Source organism: Aquarana catesbeiana, linkage group LG08, assembly GCF_042186555.1.
Source record: "Aquarana catesbeiana isolate 2022-GZ linkage group LG08, ASM4218655v1, whole genome shotgun sequence".
NCBI lineage: Eukaryota > Metazoa > Chordata > Amphibia > Anura > Ranidae > Aquarana > Aquarana catesbeiana.
The window spans coordinates 292,715,570-292,732,849 of NC_133331.1; the positions used below are offsets into that span (position 1 = coordinate 292,715,570).

The 17,280-nt window shown below is 50.5% G+C and overlaps 2 protein-coding genes across 3 annotated transcripts in view; both read left to right on the forward strand.

The window, feature by feature from the left end:
* Nucleotides 1-4,393, forward strand: part of LOC141104798 (uncharacterized) — a 40,564-nt gene extending 36,171 nt beyond the window's left edge. For both annotated transcript variants that reach the window (XM_073594554.1, XM_073594553.1), the window contains one exon: nt 2,663-4,393. The gene's annotated coding sequence lies outside the window, so the exon portion shown is untranslated. The remainder of the gene's footprint in view (nt 1-2,662) is intronic.
* An 8,372-nt stretch (nt 4,394-12,765) lies between these two features.
* The window catches only part of LOC141106800 (uncharacterized), a 44,329-nt gene continuing 39,814 nt past the window's right edge, over nt 12,766-17,280 (forward strand). The window contains 6 exon segments of the mRNA XM_073597727.1: nt 12,766-12,858; nt 14,367-14,495; nt 14,839-15,094; nt 15,211-15,308; nt 15,398-15,625; nt 15,729-15,870. Of these exon segments, the coding sequence (XP_073453828.1) occupies nt 14,400-14,495; nt 14,839-15,094; nt 15,211-15,308; nt 15,398-15,625; nt 15,729-15,870 (820 nt within the window). The 5' untranslated portion in view covers nt 12,766-12,858; nt 14,367-14,399.

Here is a 17,280-nt window from a genome sequence, read left to right on the forward strand (position 1 = left end):
CTATTAATAAAACACAGACCTGACCGGAGAGGTGAGGAGGATTCTGGGATTCTAACATGATGTTCCTATTGGTTCCTCAATACAGAGATTTCCTCTTGTGAAGTCAGGTGATCAGATGACCATCACAGTGCCTCCATGTGACTCCCTAAAATCTGAGAGACACAACATGCAGAAGATTCTAGAAGTCACCCAGAAGATGATGGAGCTGCTGACAGGAGAGGTGAGGAGGATTCTGGGAATTCTGGGACATTATCCAGTAACAGACAAGGGATGTGTCTGGATGGTGACTGTATCATTGTGTGTGTCAGGTTCCTATAAGGTGTCAGGATGTCACTGTCTATTTCTCCATGGAGGAGTGGGAGTATTTAGAAGGACACAAGGATCTCTACAAGGACGTCATGATGGACAATCAGCCGCCCCTCACATCACCGGGTAAGAGGAGACTTTATTGTAAAGGAGAGAGCAGTACGGAGGCTCCACCTAGATCCCCCATCATCTGATAAACACATAGAAGCAATGTATTCAGTCATAACTGCTAGAAAATTACTTAGAACCCCAAACATTATATATTTTTCTGAGCTAAGTCCTTGGAGAATAAAACGGTGGGTGTTGCCATAATTTATATTGCACGTATGCACAGTGGTTTTTCAAACCTTATTGAATTTTAGTGCACACAAACACAATGATAATAATGTGATAACATCCTCAAATTTTGGAGCCTTAAACAGAAAGTGATAATGAGGGAGGAGTCAATAACCCAATGATGGTGGTCTTCAGGATCAGTCCAGTCTTCATCTTGGTTGTTCTCCCCCCATCCTCACTCTCTGACCTCTGGTGGGGCTCAGCCCCGCTGTTATTCATGACTAAATCATGGACTAAATAAGGAAGTGCAGGACTTCTTGTGTTGGGAAGATGGCAATGAGTGATAGAGGGGGAGGGGACACTCGTCCTATAATCCCCTCATCACTGTCACTCCTATAAAAGACAGTTCTCGTTGTTTCCTCACTCTCTGACTAAGATCCATGAATAAAGAAATCAACTGGTAGGAGATCAGAGGACCCATTTACTGGTTACCTTAAGGGGGGAATTGTAAGATCCTCAGAGACAAAGCTGCCTGATGTGGGCGGAGTCCTGGTTTAGGGGAACCAATCTGCTCATGTCTAGTAATAATCTTTGTATTTCTATTTTAGTAGATGGACGGGAGATGAGGAAAACCTCAGAGGATTGTCTCACTTTGTCTCCAGACTGTAAAGTAGAAGATGAGGACATCACACAGTATAGTCCAGGAGAAAACCCGACTACCTCAAATGTTCATCCGGCACCACACAGTGTAGATGGACCATCGTATTCCTCTTATCCTGAGGAACCTCAGACTGTGAGGGACGGTGCCGGACCATCGTATTCCTCTTATCCTGAGGAACCTCAGACTGTGCGGGACGGTGCCGGACCATCGTATTCCTCTTATCCTGAGGAACCTCAGACTGTGCGGGACGGTGCCGGACCATCGTATTCCTCTTATCCTGAGGAACCTCAGACTGTGCGGGACGGTGTCGTCCTTCCAACAGATAAGAGGCTTTCCTGTATTGAGTGTGGGAAGTGTTTCCATTTTAAATCCAAACTTGATGTGCATAAAAGATCTCACACAGGTGAGAAGCCACATTCCTGTTCTGAGTGCGGGAAATTTTATGTAACAAAATCCAAGCTTTCCGCACATCAGAAATATCACACCGGGGAGAGGCCGCATTCCTGTTCTGAGTGCGGGAAATGTTTCGTAAAAAAATCAGAACTTGCCATACATCAAAGGTCTCACACAGGTGAAAAGCCGTATTTCTGTCCTGAGTGCGGGAAATTTTATGCAACGAAATCCCAGCTTTCTGCACATCAGAAATATCACACGGGAGAGAGGCTGCATTCGTGTTCTGAGTGCGGGAAATGTTTTGTAAGAAGATCAGAACTTGTCACACATCAGAGGTGTCATACGGGGGAGAAGCCGTATTCCTGCTCTGAGTGCGGGAAATGTTTTAGACAAAAATCACAGCTTGTCAGACATCAACATTGTCACACGGGGGAAAAGCTGTATTCTTGTCGTGAGTGCGGGAAAAGCTTTTCAACTAAATCACATCTTGTCAGACACCAAAGTTCTCACACCGGTGAGAAGCCGTATTCCTGTCCTGAGTGTGGGAAACGTTTTTCAGAGAAGTTCTATCTTTACAGACATCAAACATTGCACACGGGTGAAATGCCGTATCCCTGTCCCGATTGCGGGAAGTGTTTCTCAAGGAAGTCACATCTTTGCACACATCAGAGATTGCACACGGGTGAGAAGCCGTTTACCTGTCCTGAGTGCGGGAAATGTTTCTCAAGGAAGTCCCATCTTTACAGACATCAGAGTGTGCACACAGGGGAGAAGCCGTATTCCTGTCCTGAGTGCGGGAAATGTTTTTCATTTAAGTTCCATCTTTACAGACATCAAAGATTGCACACGGGGGAGAAGCCGTATTCTTGTCCCGAGTGCGGGAAATGTTTTTCACAGAAGCCCCATCTTGACAAACATCAGAGATCTCACACGGGGGAGAAGCCACGTTCCTATCCTGAGTGAAGGAATTGTTCCTCACTGAAGTCCTGTCTTCCTGTACATCAGGGGGTCCACACAACCCTTGAGGTGTATTAGTGCCTTGAGTGCGGGAAATGTCTTGTATATGAATGTTGCTGGACATGTGGGGAAGAAGCACACCCTGATATACACCTCAGATATACTACATGGCTGATCTTCATCATGTAAAAAACAGTTAATAAGGAGATCAGAGATCACCAAAGACATGGATGAAGTGTTGTACCGTGTTGGCCATTGATAGCAGGAGAAAAATAAAAATGGAGTCATTACCTCTCATTTGCTGAGTACATTTTGTGGTGTAAACTCTTACAAGAGGTCTGTTTTCTCAAATCGTCTTTCAGGACGAAACACGTTAACCCCACCACTTAAAAGGCGGTCCTCTAGGCCTTTTAAAATAAAAATGGAGTCATTACCTCTCATTGGCTGAGTACATTTTGTGGTGTAAACTCTTGCAAGAGGTCTGTTTTCTCAAGTCGTCTTTCAGGACGAAACACGTTAACCCCACCACTTAAAAGGCGGTCCTCTAGACCTTTTAAAATAAAAATGGAGTCATTACCTCTCATTGGCTGAGTACATTTTGTGGTGTAAACTCTTACAAGAGGTCTGTTTTCTCAAATCGTCTTTCAGGACGAAACACGTTAACCCCACCACTTAAAAGGCGGTCCTCTAGGCCTTTTAAAATAAAAATGGAGTCATTACATCTCATTGGCTGAGTACATTTTGTGGTGGAAGATTTCACAAACACTTACAGGTCCGTTTAAAAAAATAGTTAAGCAAATTTGAGACGCATTCGCTGAGCCGTGATGAATGTTGGTCAAATTTTATTTCATACAATGATTTCCTATGATCATTGGCTCCATCCAGTGGTCATAATGTCCAATTGCAATATTTTTTCTGGTGGAGGTATTTGAGGAAAAAAAATCCTCAATATGGCCACTAGATGGAGCTGACGATCATAGGAAATCACTGTGTTAATTAAATTACAGCCAGAATTTATCACGGCTCGGAAAACAGTTGTCCCATTCATCCAACTAATTTTGTGTAAATAGACCCCTTTGTTTACTATGTCAGACATGGTCTCCTACAAATAACTGAAGTATCATTCTCATGTACTTATGAGTCCAGGAGACATTGAAGGACATAAGTTAATTACACCAACAAAACCAGGCATTGACTGAAACAGAAAATACCAAATTTAGCCACTAGATGGCACTAAGTAGCATAAAGAATTAGTTCCATCTAGTGGCCAAAAGTGGTATATTTCCATTTCAAATCAATGGAAAACATTCAACCAGCAAATTGCCTAATAACATTCATTTTTTGCCCCCGTTCACACAGAAGGAATGCACATGTGCTTTCACTGGGGGAATTGCTATGAATTTATTTTTTTATTTTTATTCCTATGAATAGACACCTAAATGTCAGGAGACGTTTATATAAAGATGGGAAGTATGTAGTAGTGAAATGAATGGACCTCCTAGCAATGTTATTACCAGGTTGCAGCTACCGTGTTTTTCCCTGAAAATAAGACTGGGTCTTGTATTAATTTTGGCTACAAAAAAAAACACACTAGGGCTTATTTTCAGGGGATGTCTTATTTACGGTGTGTACAATAATCTACATTTATTCAAATACAGCCATGTCATCTTCTGGGGGAAAAAAAAATATATATCCTAATCCTTTAAAGCATGGTAGACAGCACAGTGCTTGTGATGTGTCATTTATCCCTCTCTATGTTCTAAAAAACCTGGAATAAAACAATAAAATGTTTTTTAATAAGTTCCTGTGTCCCCTGTCTTCTCTCCTTCTCTCCCCTCAGGAGTCAGCATTAATAAATTCTGTAATCCCAAAACCTTGGTTAAAGTCCTTGTAAAATTAAGTAATCCGTTCTGCACCACCGAGCACTGCAGAGGGAGTGGCCGAGATCCCTGCTGACGTCAGCCCAGCTCCGAGCGCTGTAGAGGGAGGGGCTGAGATCCCTGCTGACGTTAGCCCAACTCAGAATACTGCAAAGGGAGGGGCCAAGATCCCTGCTGACATTAGCCCAGCTCCAAGCGCTGCAGAGGGATGGGGCAGAGATCCCTGCTGAAGTCAGCCCAGCTCAGAACACTGCAGAGGGAGGGGCCGAGATCCCTGCTGACGTCAACCCAGCTCCGAACACTACAGAGGGAGGGGCCGGGATCCCTGCTGACGTCAACCCAGCTCCGAACGCTACAGAGGGAGGGGCCGGGATCCATGCTGAAGTCGACCCAGCTCCGAGCGCTGCAAAGGGAGGGGCCGAGATCCCTGCTGACATCAACCCAGCTCCGAATGCTACAGAGGGAGGGGCCGTGATCTGCTGACGTCAGCCCAGCTCCAAGCGCTGCAGAGAGAGGGGCCGAGATCCCTGCTGACGTCAGCCCAGCTCCTGGCGTTGCAGAGGGAGGGGCGGAGATCCCTGCTGAAGTCAGCCCAGTTCAGAGCACTGCAGAGGGAGGGGCCGAGATCCCTGCTGATGTCAGCCCAGCTCCGAGCGCTGCAAAGGGAGGGGCCAAGATCCCTGCTGACGTCAACCCAGCTCCGAACGCTACAGAGGGAGGGGCCGGGATCCCTGCTGCAGTCAGCCCAGCTCGAAGCACTGCAGAGGGAGGGGCCCAGATCCCTGCTGACGTCAGCCCAGCTCCAAGCGCTGCAGAGAGAGGGGCCGAGATCCCTGCTGACGTCAGCCCAGCTCCAAGCGCTGCAGAGGGAGGGGCCAAGATCCCTGCTGACATTAGCCCTGCTCCAAGCGCTGCAGAGGGAGGGGCAGAGATCCCTGCTGACGTCAGCCCAGCTCTGAGCGCTGCAGAGGGAGGGGCGGAGATCCCTGCTGATGTCAGCCCAGCTCCTAGCGCTGCAGAGGGAGGGGCGGAGATCCCTGCTGAAGTCAGCCCAGCTCGGAGCACTGCAGAGGGAGGGGCCGAGATCCCTGCTGACGTCAACCCAGCTCCGAACGCTACAGAGGGAGGGGCCAGGATCCATGCTGAAGTCGGCCCAGCTCCGAGCGCTGCAAAGGGAGGGGCCGAGATCCCTGCTGACATCAACCCAGCTCCGAATGCTACAGAGGGAGGGGCCATGATCTGCTGACGTCAGCCCAGCTCCAAGCGCTGCAAAGAGAGGGGCCGAGATCCCTGCTGACGTCAGCCCAGCTCCTGGCGTTGCAGAGGGAGGGGCGGAGATCCCTGCTGAAGTCAGCCCAGTTCAGAGCACTGCAGAGGGAGGGGCCGAGATCCCTGCTGACGTCAGCCCAGCTCCGAGCGCTGTAAAGGGAGGGGCCAAGATCCCTGCTGACGTCAGCCCAGCTCCGAACGCTACAGAGGGAGGGGCCGGGATCCCTGCTGCAGTCAGCCCAGCTCCAAGCACTGCAGAGGGAGGGGCCAAGATCCCTGCTGACGTCAGCCAAGCTCCGAGCGCTGCAGAGGGAGGGGCCGAGATCCCTGCTGACGTCAGCCCAGGTCCGAGCGCTGTAAAGGGAGGGGCCGAGATCCCTGCTGACATCAACCCAGCTCCGAATGCTACAGAGGATGGGGCCGAGATCTGCTGACGTCAGCCCAGCTCCAAGCGCTGCAGAGAGAGGGGCCGAGATCCCTGCTGACATCAGCCCAGCTCCTGGCGTTGCAGAGGGAGGGGCGGAGATCCCTGCTGAAGTCAGCCCAGTTCAGAGCACTGCAGAGGGAGGGGCCGAGATCCCTGCTGACGTCAGCCCAGCTCCGAGCGCTGCAAAGGGAGGGGCCAAGATCCCTGCTGACGTCAGCCCAGCTCCAAGCGCTGCAGAGAGAGGGGCCAAGATCCCTGCTGACATCAGCCCAGCTCCAAGCGCTGCAGAGGGAGGGGCAGAGATCCCTGCTGACGTCAGCCCAGCTCTGAGTGCTGCAGAGGGAGGGGCAGAGATCCCTGCTGATGTCAGCCCAGCTCCTAGCGTTGCAGAGGGAGGGGCGGAGATCCCTGCTGAAGTCAGCCCAGCTCGGAGCACTGCAGAGGGAGGGGCCGAGATCCCTGCTGACGTCAACCCAGCTCCGAACGCTACAGAGGGAGGGGCCATGATCCATGCTGAAGTCGGCCCAGCTCCGAGCGCTGCAAAGGGAGGGGCCGAGATCCCTGCTGACATCAACCCAGCTCCGAATGCTACAGAGGGAGGGGCCATGATCTGCTGACGTCAGCCCAGCTCCAAGCGCTGCAGAGAGAGGGGCCGAGATCCCTGCTGACGTCAGCCCAGCTCCTGGCGTTGCAGAGGGAGGGGCAGAGATCACTGCTGAAGTCAGCCCAGTTCAGAGCACTGCAGAGGGAGGGGCCGAGATCCCTGCTGACGTCAGCCCAGCTCCGAGCGCTGCAAAGGGAGGGACCAAGATCCCTGCTGACGTCAGCCCAGCTCCGAATGCTACAGAGGGAGGGTGCCGGGATCCCTGCTGCAGTCAGCCCAGCTCCAAGCACTGCAGAGGCAGGGGCCAAGATCCCTGCTGACGTCAAACCAGCTCCGAACGCTACAGAGGGAGGGGCCGAGATCCCTGCTGGCGTCAGCCAAGCTCCGAGCGCTGCAGAGGGAAGGGCCGAGATCCCTGCTGACGTCAGCCCAGGTCCGAGCGCTGTAAAGGGAGGGGCCGAGATCCCTGCTGACATCAAACCAGCTCCGAATGCTACAGAGGGAGGGGCCGAGATCTGCTGACGTCAGCCCAGCTCCAAGCGCTGCAGAGAGAGGGGCCGAGATCCCTGCTGACGTCAGCCCAGCTCCTGGCGTTGCAGAGGGAGGGGCGGAGATCCCTGCTGAAGTCAGCCCAGTTCAGAGCACTGCAGAGGGAGGAGCCGAGATCCCTGCTGAAGTCAGCCCAGTTCAGAGTACTGCAGAGGGAGGAGCCGGGATCCCTGCTGAAGTCAGCCCAGCTCCGAGCACTGCAGAGGGAGGGGCCAAGATCCCTGCTGACGTCAACCCAGCTCCGAACGCTACAGAGGGAGGGGCTGAGATCCCTGCTGACGTCAGCCAAGCTCTGTGCGCTGCAGAGGGAGGGGCCGAGATCCCTGCTGACGTCAGCCCAGGTCCGAGCGCTGCAAAGGGAGGGGCGGAGATCCCTGCTGAAGTCAGCCCAGCTCTGGGCGCTGCAGAGGGAGGTGCCGAGATCCCTGCTAATGTCAGCCCAGCTCCAGGCACTGCAGAGGGAGGGTCCGAGATCCCTGCTGAAGTCAGCCCAGCTCTGGCGTTGCAGAGGGAGGTGCCGAGATCCCTACTAATGTCAGCCCAGCTCCAGGCACTGCAGAGGGAGGGGCCAAGATCCCTGCTGTTGTCAGACCAGCTCCGGGCGCTGTAGAGGGAGGGGCGGAGATCCCTTCTGACGTCAGCCCAGCTCCGAGCGCTGCAGAGGGAGGGGCCAAGATCCTTGCTGCTGTCAGCCCAGCTCCGAGTGCTGCAGAGGGAGGGGCTGAGATCCCTGCTGACGTTAACCCAGCTCAGAATACTGCAGAGGGAGGGGCCGAGATCCCTGCTGACGTCAGCCCAGCTCCAAGTGCTGCAGAGGGAGGGGCCAAGATCCCTGCTAACATTAGCCCAGCTCCAAGCGCTGCAGAGGGAGGGGCAGAGATCCCTGCTGACGTCAGCCCAGCTTTGAGCGCTGCAGAGGGAGGGACGGAGATCCCTGCTGATGTCAGCCCAGCTCCTGGCGCTGCAGAGGGAGGGGCGGAGATCCCTGCTGAAGTCAGCCCAGCTCGGAGCACTGCAGAGGGAGGGGCCGAGATCCCTGCTGATGTCAACCCAGCTCCGTACGCTACAGAGGGAGGGGCCGGGATCCATGCTGAAGTCGACCCAGCTCCGAGCGCTGCAAAGGAAGGGGCCGAGATCCCTGCTGACATCAACCCAGCTCCGAATGCTACAGAGGGAGGGGCCGTGATCTGCTGACGTCAGCCCAGCTCCAAGCGCTTCAGAGAGAGGGGCCAAGATCCCTGCTGACGTCAGCCCAGCTCCTGGCGTTGCAGAGGGAGGGGCGAAGATCCCTGCTGAAGTCAGCCCAGTTCAGAGCAATGCAGAGGGAGGGGCCGAGATCCCTGCTGACGTCAGCCCAGCTCCGAGCGCTGCAAAGGGAGGGGCCAAGATCCCTGCTGACGTCAACCCAGCTCCGAACGCTACAGAGGGAGGGGCCGGGATCCCTGCTGCAGTCAGCCCAGCTCCAAGCACTGCAGAGGGAGGGGCCAAGATCCCTGCTGACATCAGCCCAGCTCCAAGCGCTGCAGAGGGAGGGGCCAAGATCCCTGCTAACATTAGCCCAGCTCCAAGCGCTGCAGAGGGAGGGGCAGAGATCCCTGCTGACGTCAGCCCAGCTCCGAGCGCTGCAGAGGGAGGGGCGGAGATCCCTGCTGATGTGAGCCCAGCTCCTGGCGCTGCAGAGGGAGGGGCCGAGATCCCTGCTGAAGTCAGCCCAGCTCGGAGCACTGCAGAGGGAGGGGCCGAGATCCCTGCTGACGTCAATCCAGCTCCAAACGCTACAGAGGGAGGGGCCAGGATCCATGCTGAAGTTGGCCCAGCTCCGAGCGCTGCAAAGGGAGGGGCCGAGATCCCTGCTGACATCAACCCAGCTCCGAATGCTACAGAGGGAGGAGCCATGATCTGCTGACGTCAGCCCAGCTCCAAGCGCTGCAGAGAGAGTGGCCGAGATCCCTGCTGACGTCAGCCCAGCTCCTGGCGTTGCAGAGGGAGGGGCGGAGATCCCTGCTGAAGTCAGCCCAGTTCAGAGCGCTGCAAAGGGAGGGGCCAAGATCCCTGCTGACGTCAGCCCAGCTCCGAACACTACAGAGGGAGGGGCAGGGATCCCTGCTGCAGTCAGCCCAGCTCCAAGCACTGCAGAGGGGGGGGGCAAGATCCGACGTCAAACCAGCTCCGAACGCTACAGAGGGAGGGGCCGAGATCCCTGCTGACGCTGTAAATAAGTTACCGTATTTTTCGTTCCATAAGACACACCTGACCATAAGACGCACCTAGATTTATGATCGAAGGTGGCGGGGGGACCTGGATCTTCAACCTGGAGACAAGGTTTGGCTGTCTACCAGGCATTTGAAGTTGGCCTGTCCCTCCAAGAAATTGGGCCCTAAGTTCATTGGGCCCTTCCCTGTCCTGTCCCGATTCAACCCTGTTGTCTACAAACTCAAACTGCCCTCAACTTACCAGATCCACCCTGTCTTCCATGCCTCCCTCCTGAAGCCCGTGGCCCCAAACCCCTTTGGGGAACGCAGGGCCCGTCCCCCGCCTCCCTCTACGATTAAAGGGATTGAGCAGTACGAGGTGAAGGCCATCCTGGACTGCCGTAGAAGGGGCTGCGGACGCCAATTTCTGGTACAGTGGAGTTACGGCCCTGAAGAGAATTCCTGGGAACCCGAGTCGCATATCCATGCTCCAGATCTTCTCCGGTGGTTTTTTCAGTGAGCTTAATCCCAGACAGGCTGCCCCATCGGGGGGGCTCTGTAAGAGTCCAAGGCTTATTCACCAATAGCGCGTTGCCACAAGAGGAAATCCGTGCCAACTGAGCATGCGCTAAAGACGCCTCAGTGCGCCAACCTGCACCTGTGAAGAAGAACTGTTGGAAAAAGGCAGGAAAATGCCCAGGAGGCGCACAGGATGTGACCTCAACTTGATAGAAAAAGGTGGGAAAATGCCCAGGAGATGCACAGGAAGTGACCTCAAACTTCCCTATATAAGCCCACACACTGCCAAATTTCTGGATTATCTTCAGCACCCCCTTTTTTGATCTGTCTGAACTTGTTGTGACCTGGAAACCTATTTGACTACTCTTGATTGCTGCTTGCCATTGACCTCGGATTTGTACTTTGACCATTCTATTTCTTTGCCCCTTTTGTACTCAGCTGCCAGATTGGAACCGACCCCGGCTTGGATCTCGACCATTCTTCTTCTGATTAACCCTTTTATACTTCGTTGCCAAACTGGACTTGACCTCGGCTCGGATCTCGGCATAAGGCTTGCATGGTGCTCCGCACCCCTGGCACCTGTGCCACTCGGTGTCCACCAAGTCTCTGTCTCCATCTCCAGAGGCTTCAAGGACCCGAGGTGCAAGGGAGGCCTCCCCACTACTTCAGTCTAACCTCAGGTACGTGGCCCTCGTGACAGCTAGGCTGATGTGGCCTGGAGGGAGCTCCTCAGTCTGGGGGAGTGACCTTGGGCTCGGGTGCAGGCGAGACCTCCTACATCACACAGAGGTGTCCTGGACAGGTGGCAAGGGAGCAAGGAAAGGACAGCAGAAGAGCACTGCCAGGCAAGCTTTCAGGGTGGAACAAAGGTCGCAGCCAGGAGGGTTGGTAAGTGACACACAGTCGGGATGGACTGGGGAGGCATGCCTGAGAGGACTGGGAAATTGCAGTCTGGGATGGGTGCAGAGTCAGTGGAGTGGACTGTGGTGTCACAGGAAGTGGAAAGAGGCAGCTGCAGCCAGGAGGGCTGGCAGGGCCTGAAGATGTGGTCCTGGGATTAGTAGCCACGTGGACAGCTAGCACTAGGACTACTAGAATTTTTGCTACACCAGAGGGGCCCGCGGTCCCAGTCTGCAAAGGGCATTTGCCTTGGGCCTGGCTGAGCCAGTGTCAGGCCTGCATCTCAGTGCTAGCTGGTCCTGGAAGTGTAATCAAGTGATTTACTGGTCCTGGAAGCAAAGAGGTGTAGCCAAGTGCTGTGCTGGAGCTTGAAGTGAGGAAGTGTAACCAAGTGATGTACTGGAACTGGAAGTGAAGAGGTGTATATACAGAGAGTGTATATAGTTCTGAAGTCCCAAATTCTTTGTTCTTCAATCAAGCTGGCATCCCATATCTCCCCAATCCCCATCCAAGTTTATTCCCCTCAATAAAAAAACAGAAACAAAGTTCAAGGACTGGTTTTCTGCCTGAGGGTGAATGAGAACTGTGTGCCTGGCTGGGTAGGGTGACAGATGGACTACAACACTTAGCAGCCCTTATGGGGGTAACGCTATATAACCCTCCCCCCACTCATTGATTCCTCAGATGATGGACCTCTTCTTCACGGAGGAATCAAGTTTACTAGTTTCTAATTTTTATTTTTATTTTAATTCTTCAATGATCATCTCACGGTCCTCTAACACCTAGAAAGAAAAGAACGGCTGCACACCACAGGAACGTTCCAACGATTTATTTCAAAAATAGAAAATGATAGCCAACAAAGATAGAGTGTGCAAACTCCTGGGTTGGGACACTCTGTCTTTGTTGGCTGTCATTTGCTATTTTTGAAATAAATTGTTGGAACGTTCCTGTGGTTTGCAGGCGTTCTTTTCTTCCTATTGATCATCGGTGGGGAGCCGTGGCTTGCACTCAGTGCATCTGGACTGCGGCGTCTTCTTTGTTTGAATCTTCTGCCTCTAGCAACCTCAATAAAACCTTGTGAGTCGTCTCCAAACCCTACCCTGTGAAGAGGCTTTGGGCACTGGATCATGCATGGGGCACTCACATTGGCACTCATTGAAACTTGTTCAATTAGCTGCAGGGTGCTATACAAGCCCAGAGCAGGGGTTTGCCCACTGTGATGGGGGAAGCTTGGACTTTATATACAGTCCACCATCATGGACAGGTAAGACATGGGGATGTCCTTGGAATGTATTCCCAACAATTCAACTACTCAGAAGTCTCATACCAGGTCACATGCCCTCATTACCCGTGACATCAATGGTTCCTAGAGACACCGAGGCGGCTTCCTTAGGAACCAGTGATAGCGGGATGATGGCTTATACAGATGCAGTAGAAATAAGGCTTCTATATATGATTTTCAGCTTCCTTAAAACAGGGGTCCAAATGTGTTAACATTCTGGCGTTTGTCCAAACATCAGAACAGCCATAGTCCAAACTAGGTTCAGACCGAGCCATTAGCTCATCCCTAGATGTCAGTTACTATTGAGAAACAGAAATTATTCATTACCTGAAACCCTAGAAACCTTTGGAGGAACCCCTTGATGATAAAGGCTGGACTAGACAGTAATGTATTTCTATCCCCCTTGGTGGGAGTGGACTGGAGTTGACCCCATCTATAAGTGTTCACACTACGAGACATTTCTCGGGCTGCAGTCCCTCTGAGCTCCACAAGATGGTGGTCTAACTTCTAGCCAGACAGGCAGTCTCTATGGAAAACAGGAAGTGATGTCAGCCCCAGACAGGAAGTGATGTCATCTACAGACAGGAACTTCCATGTGGCTCGAAGTAGACAAGAGACATTGCTTAAACAGGCAGTAGAGGAGGTAATACGATCTTATTTTCTATTTACACCCGGTAACCCCCCCCCCCCCGTCATGTCTGTCCTCTTCCTCCATAGTCACTGTGATGTCTTTTATCTCCAGAAGATGATGATACACACATATATAGTGTGAAAACGTAGATTATCCCTTTCAGGGGCAGAACATTCCCTCACTTACAGATCAGGAACATTTCATTGAGTTTGAAGATGTCACCTTCTCACCTTAGCAGTCTCTTGTAACGAGTGATGAGATTCAGATTCGGGTTGTACTGACATTCACACTTCTACACCCTTTCGCTGAAGATAATCCACACACACCCGACTACCTCCACCTCCTGCAACCCAATCTACATGTTCCAATTCCCACTGGGGGCAGTTGGCCTATTAACCCCTTATACCCCCATCCTAATATTGTACAACCAATATACATTGCTGGTCAAGAGGAAGAAAACATTCCTCAGCCTACCTTGAAGAATATGTTCCATCATTGGTGTCAGAGGGAGGAAAATACTGAGGGTTCTGAGTAACGTTGAGGAGCTTCGGGGTCTGTGAGGAGTAATGGATAGGTGGCGGATGTTAGGGGATAGTGGGGCTGAACAGATTTGAGGAGGTAGTGTAGCTAAAGGATTCTGGGGCCCTTCACAGGGTTTAGCAGTCACCTGGGCTATGAGGGAAGAGGAGGCTGTAGAGCTCAGGGGGACGCTAAGGTAGGTAGGGGGGCTCTTGGTCTATGATGAACCTCCTTACAGAACTCCTGCCTGGAAATGAAGGCAGCCTTCACCTTCTTACCATCTCACTGGTCAAATAAAATTTTCCAGGAAACCAAGTGGAGTGAAGAAGGACAGTCCTTCACCCCTTGGTGGGCATTCGCTCTTAGAGGAGAAGGTCTGTTTGTGCGGGTGGCCCTGGGTGAGTTCTGTGCATTTGGGGGGGGGAGTCCAATGTGTTCCCATGACACGGGCCCTGGCAGTGCCCGCTGCTGGAATTCAGACTGCTAAAACCCACTGCCACTTTGTACAATGGCCTGGATACTACAATATACTTGGGACCTAAGACAATAAACCCCTCACCCCCTGATGTCCTCCTCCTACCCAGTCCGCAGACTGCTGGAGATTGGAGCCTTGCAGCCAGAGTTCTGGCAATTATCTGGATTAGCTGACAAATCAAGCCATATGCCAGGAGGTTCCCTTTCCTGGACATCATGATGACCCTACAATGACCTCCCAGCACTGCTTCAGAGCAAAATACGAAGACAGAAGAAAGATCGTATTTATCATTCCTTAAAAGTTTATCATTCCTTAATCATTCCTTAAAAGTTTCTGATCCAGCAGGTTAAGAGGGTCCCGGGACCATGAAAATGTAATAACCTGAAACAGTCAAAACGAAATGTGTTACAATGGGGGGCAGTAGTCCTTACATGTACAACAACCTTCCTATTTCCCCCCTCAAATCCACATCCTATTATTGTGTGACCAATACCATCCAAATAATTCTTATTTTTATTTCCCAAAGTTATCCATCTAAAAGGAGACCTGTATATATCACATGACAGCACGGATGAGGATGGAGGAGGACCGGAGTCACATGACTGAGAAGATACTAAACCTCACCCTGGAGATCATCTACCTGCTGACTGGAGAGGTGAGGAGGATTCTGGGAGGTCACATGACATCACTCTTATCTCTACTAATAAAACACAGACCTGACCGGAGAGGTGAGGAGGATTCTGGGAGGTCACATGACATCACTCTTATCTCTATTAATAAAACACAGACCTGACCGGAGAGGTGAGGAGGATTCTGGGAGGTCACATGACATCACTCTTATCTCTATTAATAAAACACAGCCTTGACCGTAGAGGTGAGGAGGATTCTGGGAGGTCACATGACATCACTCTTATCTCTATTAATAAAACACAGACCTGAGTGGAGAGGTGAGGAGAATTTTGGAAATGTATGATGATACTGTTGGTGTTTCAATACAGAGTTTGCCTCCTGTGAAGTTTGGTGATTATATGACCATCACTGTTCCTCCACCTCACTCATTGACTCCTGGGAAACACAACATTCAGAAGATTCTAGAAGTCACCAAGAAGATTGTTGAGCTGCTGACGGTAGAAGTGAATTGGACTGACAAATATGGAACCGTATCTACTAAGGAGAAAATTGAGTATTTAGAAGGACACAAGGATCTCTACAAGGACGTCATGATGGACAATCAGCCGCCCCTCACATCACCGGGTAAGAGGAGACTTTATTGTAAAGGAGAGAGCAGTACGGAGGGTCCACCTAGATCCCCCATCATCTGATAAACACATAGAAACAATGTATTCAGTCAGTGTGTGTGTTTCCTACAGATGGATCCAGTAATGGGAACCCACCAGTGAGATGTCCCCGTCCTCTGTATTCCCGGGATTCCACACAGGAAGGTCACACCATCCCTCACCATCATCAGGTAGATGAGGAACAATCTCTGATAGTATCATTAGGATCTGTACATTATCTGCATTGTTACAATTGATGTCATTTTTATTATATATACAGAGTGGAAACCTGAAAGATTCTAAAGTTGTGGTTAAAGAAGAGATAAAAGAGGAGGATGATGAGGATGGGGTGATGAAGGAATCTGTGAATCTAAAAGGACACAAAGATCTGTACCAGGACATCTGGGTGGAGTCATCCAGCTACAGAAACCCACCAGAGAGATGTCCCCGTCCTCTGTATTCACAATATTCCACACAGGAAGGTCACACCATCCCTCTCTGTTACAAGGTTGGTAGGTCAGAGCATCTAGAACATGGACTCATGGAGACAATCTGTGGCTCTTTTTTACAGTATGTGATAGAAGATCTTTTTTTTATAATATTTTTTTTAGAGTGAAGATCTGATAGATATAAAAGTTGAGGTTAAATCAGAAGAAGAAGAGACGTATGTGAGGGATGATCAGCAGTCTATGGAGGAGGATGGAATAACGGGGACATTTATAGAGGAGGACACTCCTACAGAGATCAGCACAGGTGGGTCATTAACATTAAATCCATTCCTCCACCCATACTGCTCATTTATTGGTCCAGAGTAGGACGGGGACTGAGTAATATCAGCCTGTAATCCCCTGGTCACTTTCCTGAGCTGTGTTCCCGTCCTGTATTCCTATATGTCTCTCGGATAATCTTCCTTCTCTGTGTTGCAGACACAATTTATGTATCTAGACTGGATTTATGGAGATTCTGGGGTTCAGCTGGCAGCAAAATATTGATTTTCACCATAGACATTGCTTGACCTAGACACCTGGAGTATGTGTCTTGGGCCTTCTGCCCCATATCTGGGTATAGCAAGATTCCTGCCTTTGCAATTCTCCCAGGGTTACTTACTCTGTTGTTTGCTGGCTGTGCCGGGTGGAGGGATATGTCTGTATAGTCTCAGACCCAAGTCACTGAGTGCAGTCTCAGGAGATGGGAGGCAGCGGTGTGGGACCTCTGCAACTTTTCTCAAGTAAATATTTAGGCTTCCACTGATTACTGAATACCAATATTATGAGTCCTGACATTTACAGTTTACAATGCAAATTATGTAGTCCAAAGCCCTGCACTATATACTCTATGTTGTGCATTATATACTCCTGACCCCTGCATTATATACTCTTTGTTGTACATTACATACTCCTGACCCCTGCACTATATACTCTATGTTGTACATTACATACTCCTGACCCCTGCACTATATACTCTATGTTGTGCATTATATACTCCTGACCCCTGCATTATATACTCTATGTTGTACATTACATACTCCTGACCCCTGCACTATATACTCTATGTTGTGCATTATATACTCCTGACCCCTGCATTATATACTCTATGTTGTACATTACATACTCCTGACCCCTGCACTATATACTCTATGTTGTACATTACATACTCCTGACCCCTGCACTATATCCTCTATGTTGTACATTACATACTCCTGACCCCTGCACTATATCCTCTATGTTGTACATGACATAATTCGGATATTATATAGTGGGGAAAATAATGATTTGATCCCCTGCAGATTTTTAAGTTTGCCAACTTACAAAGAAATGAAGGGTCTATAATTTTTTTTCATAGGTACATTTTATATGATAGAGACAGAATATCAACCAAAAATCCAGAAAAAAACACACAATACAAATGTTATAAATGGAGTTGCAGTTCAGAGAGTAAAATTAAGTATTTAATCCCCAAGCAAAACATGACTTAGTAGTTGGTGGAGAAACCCTTGTTGGGAAGCACAGAGGTCAGACGTTTCTTGTAGTTGGTGATCAGGTTTGCACACATCTCAGGTGGGATTTTGGTCCACTCTTCTTTACAGATCTTCTCTAAATCCTTAAAGGGTAAGTTCACCTTTACAGAAAAGTCTGTAAGGTGAACTTACACAGGTGCCCCTCC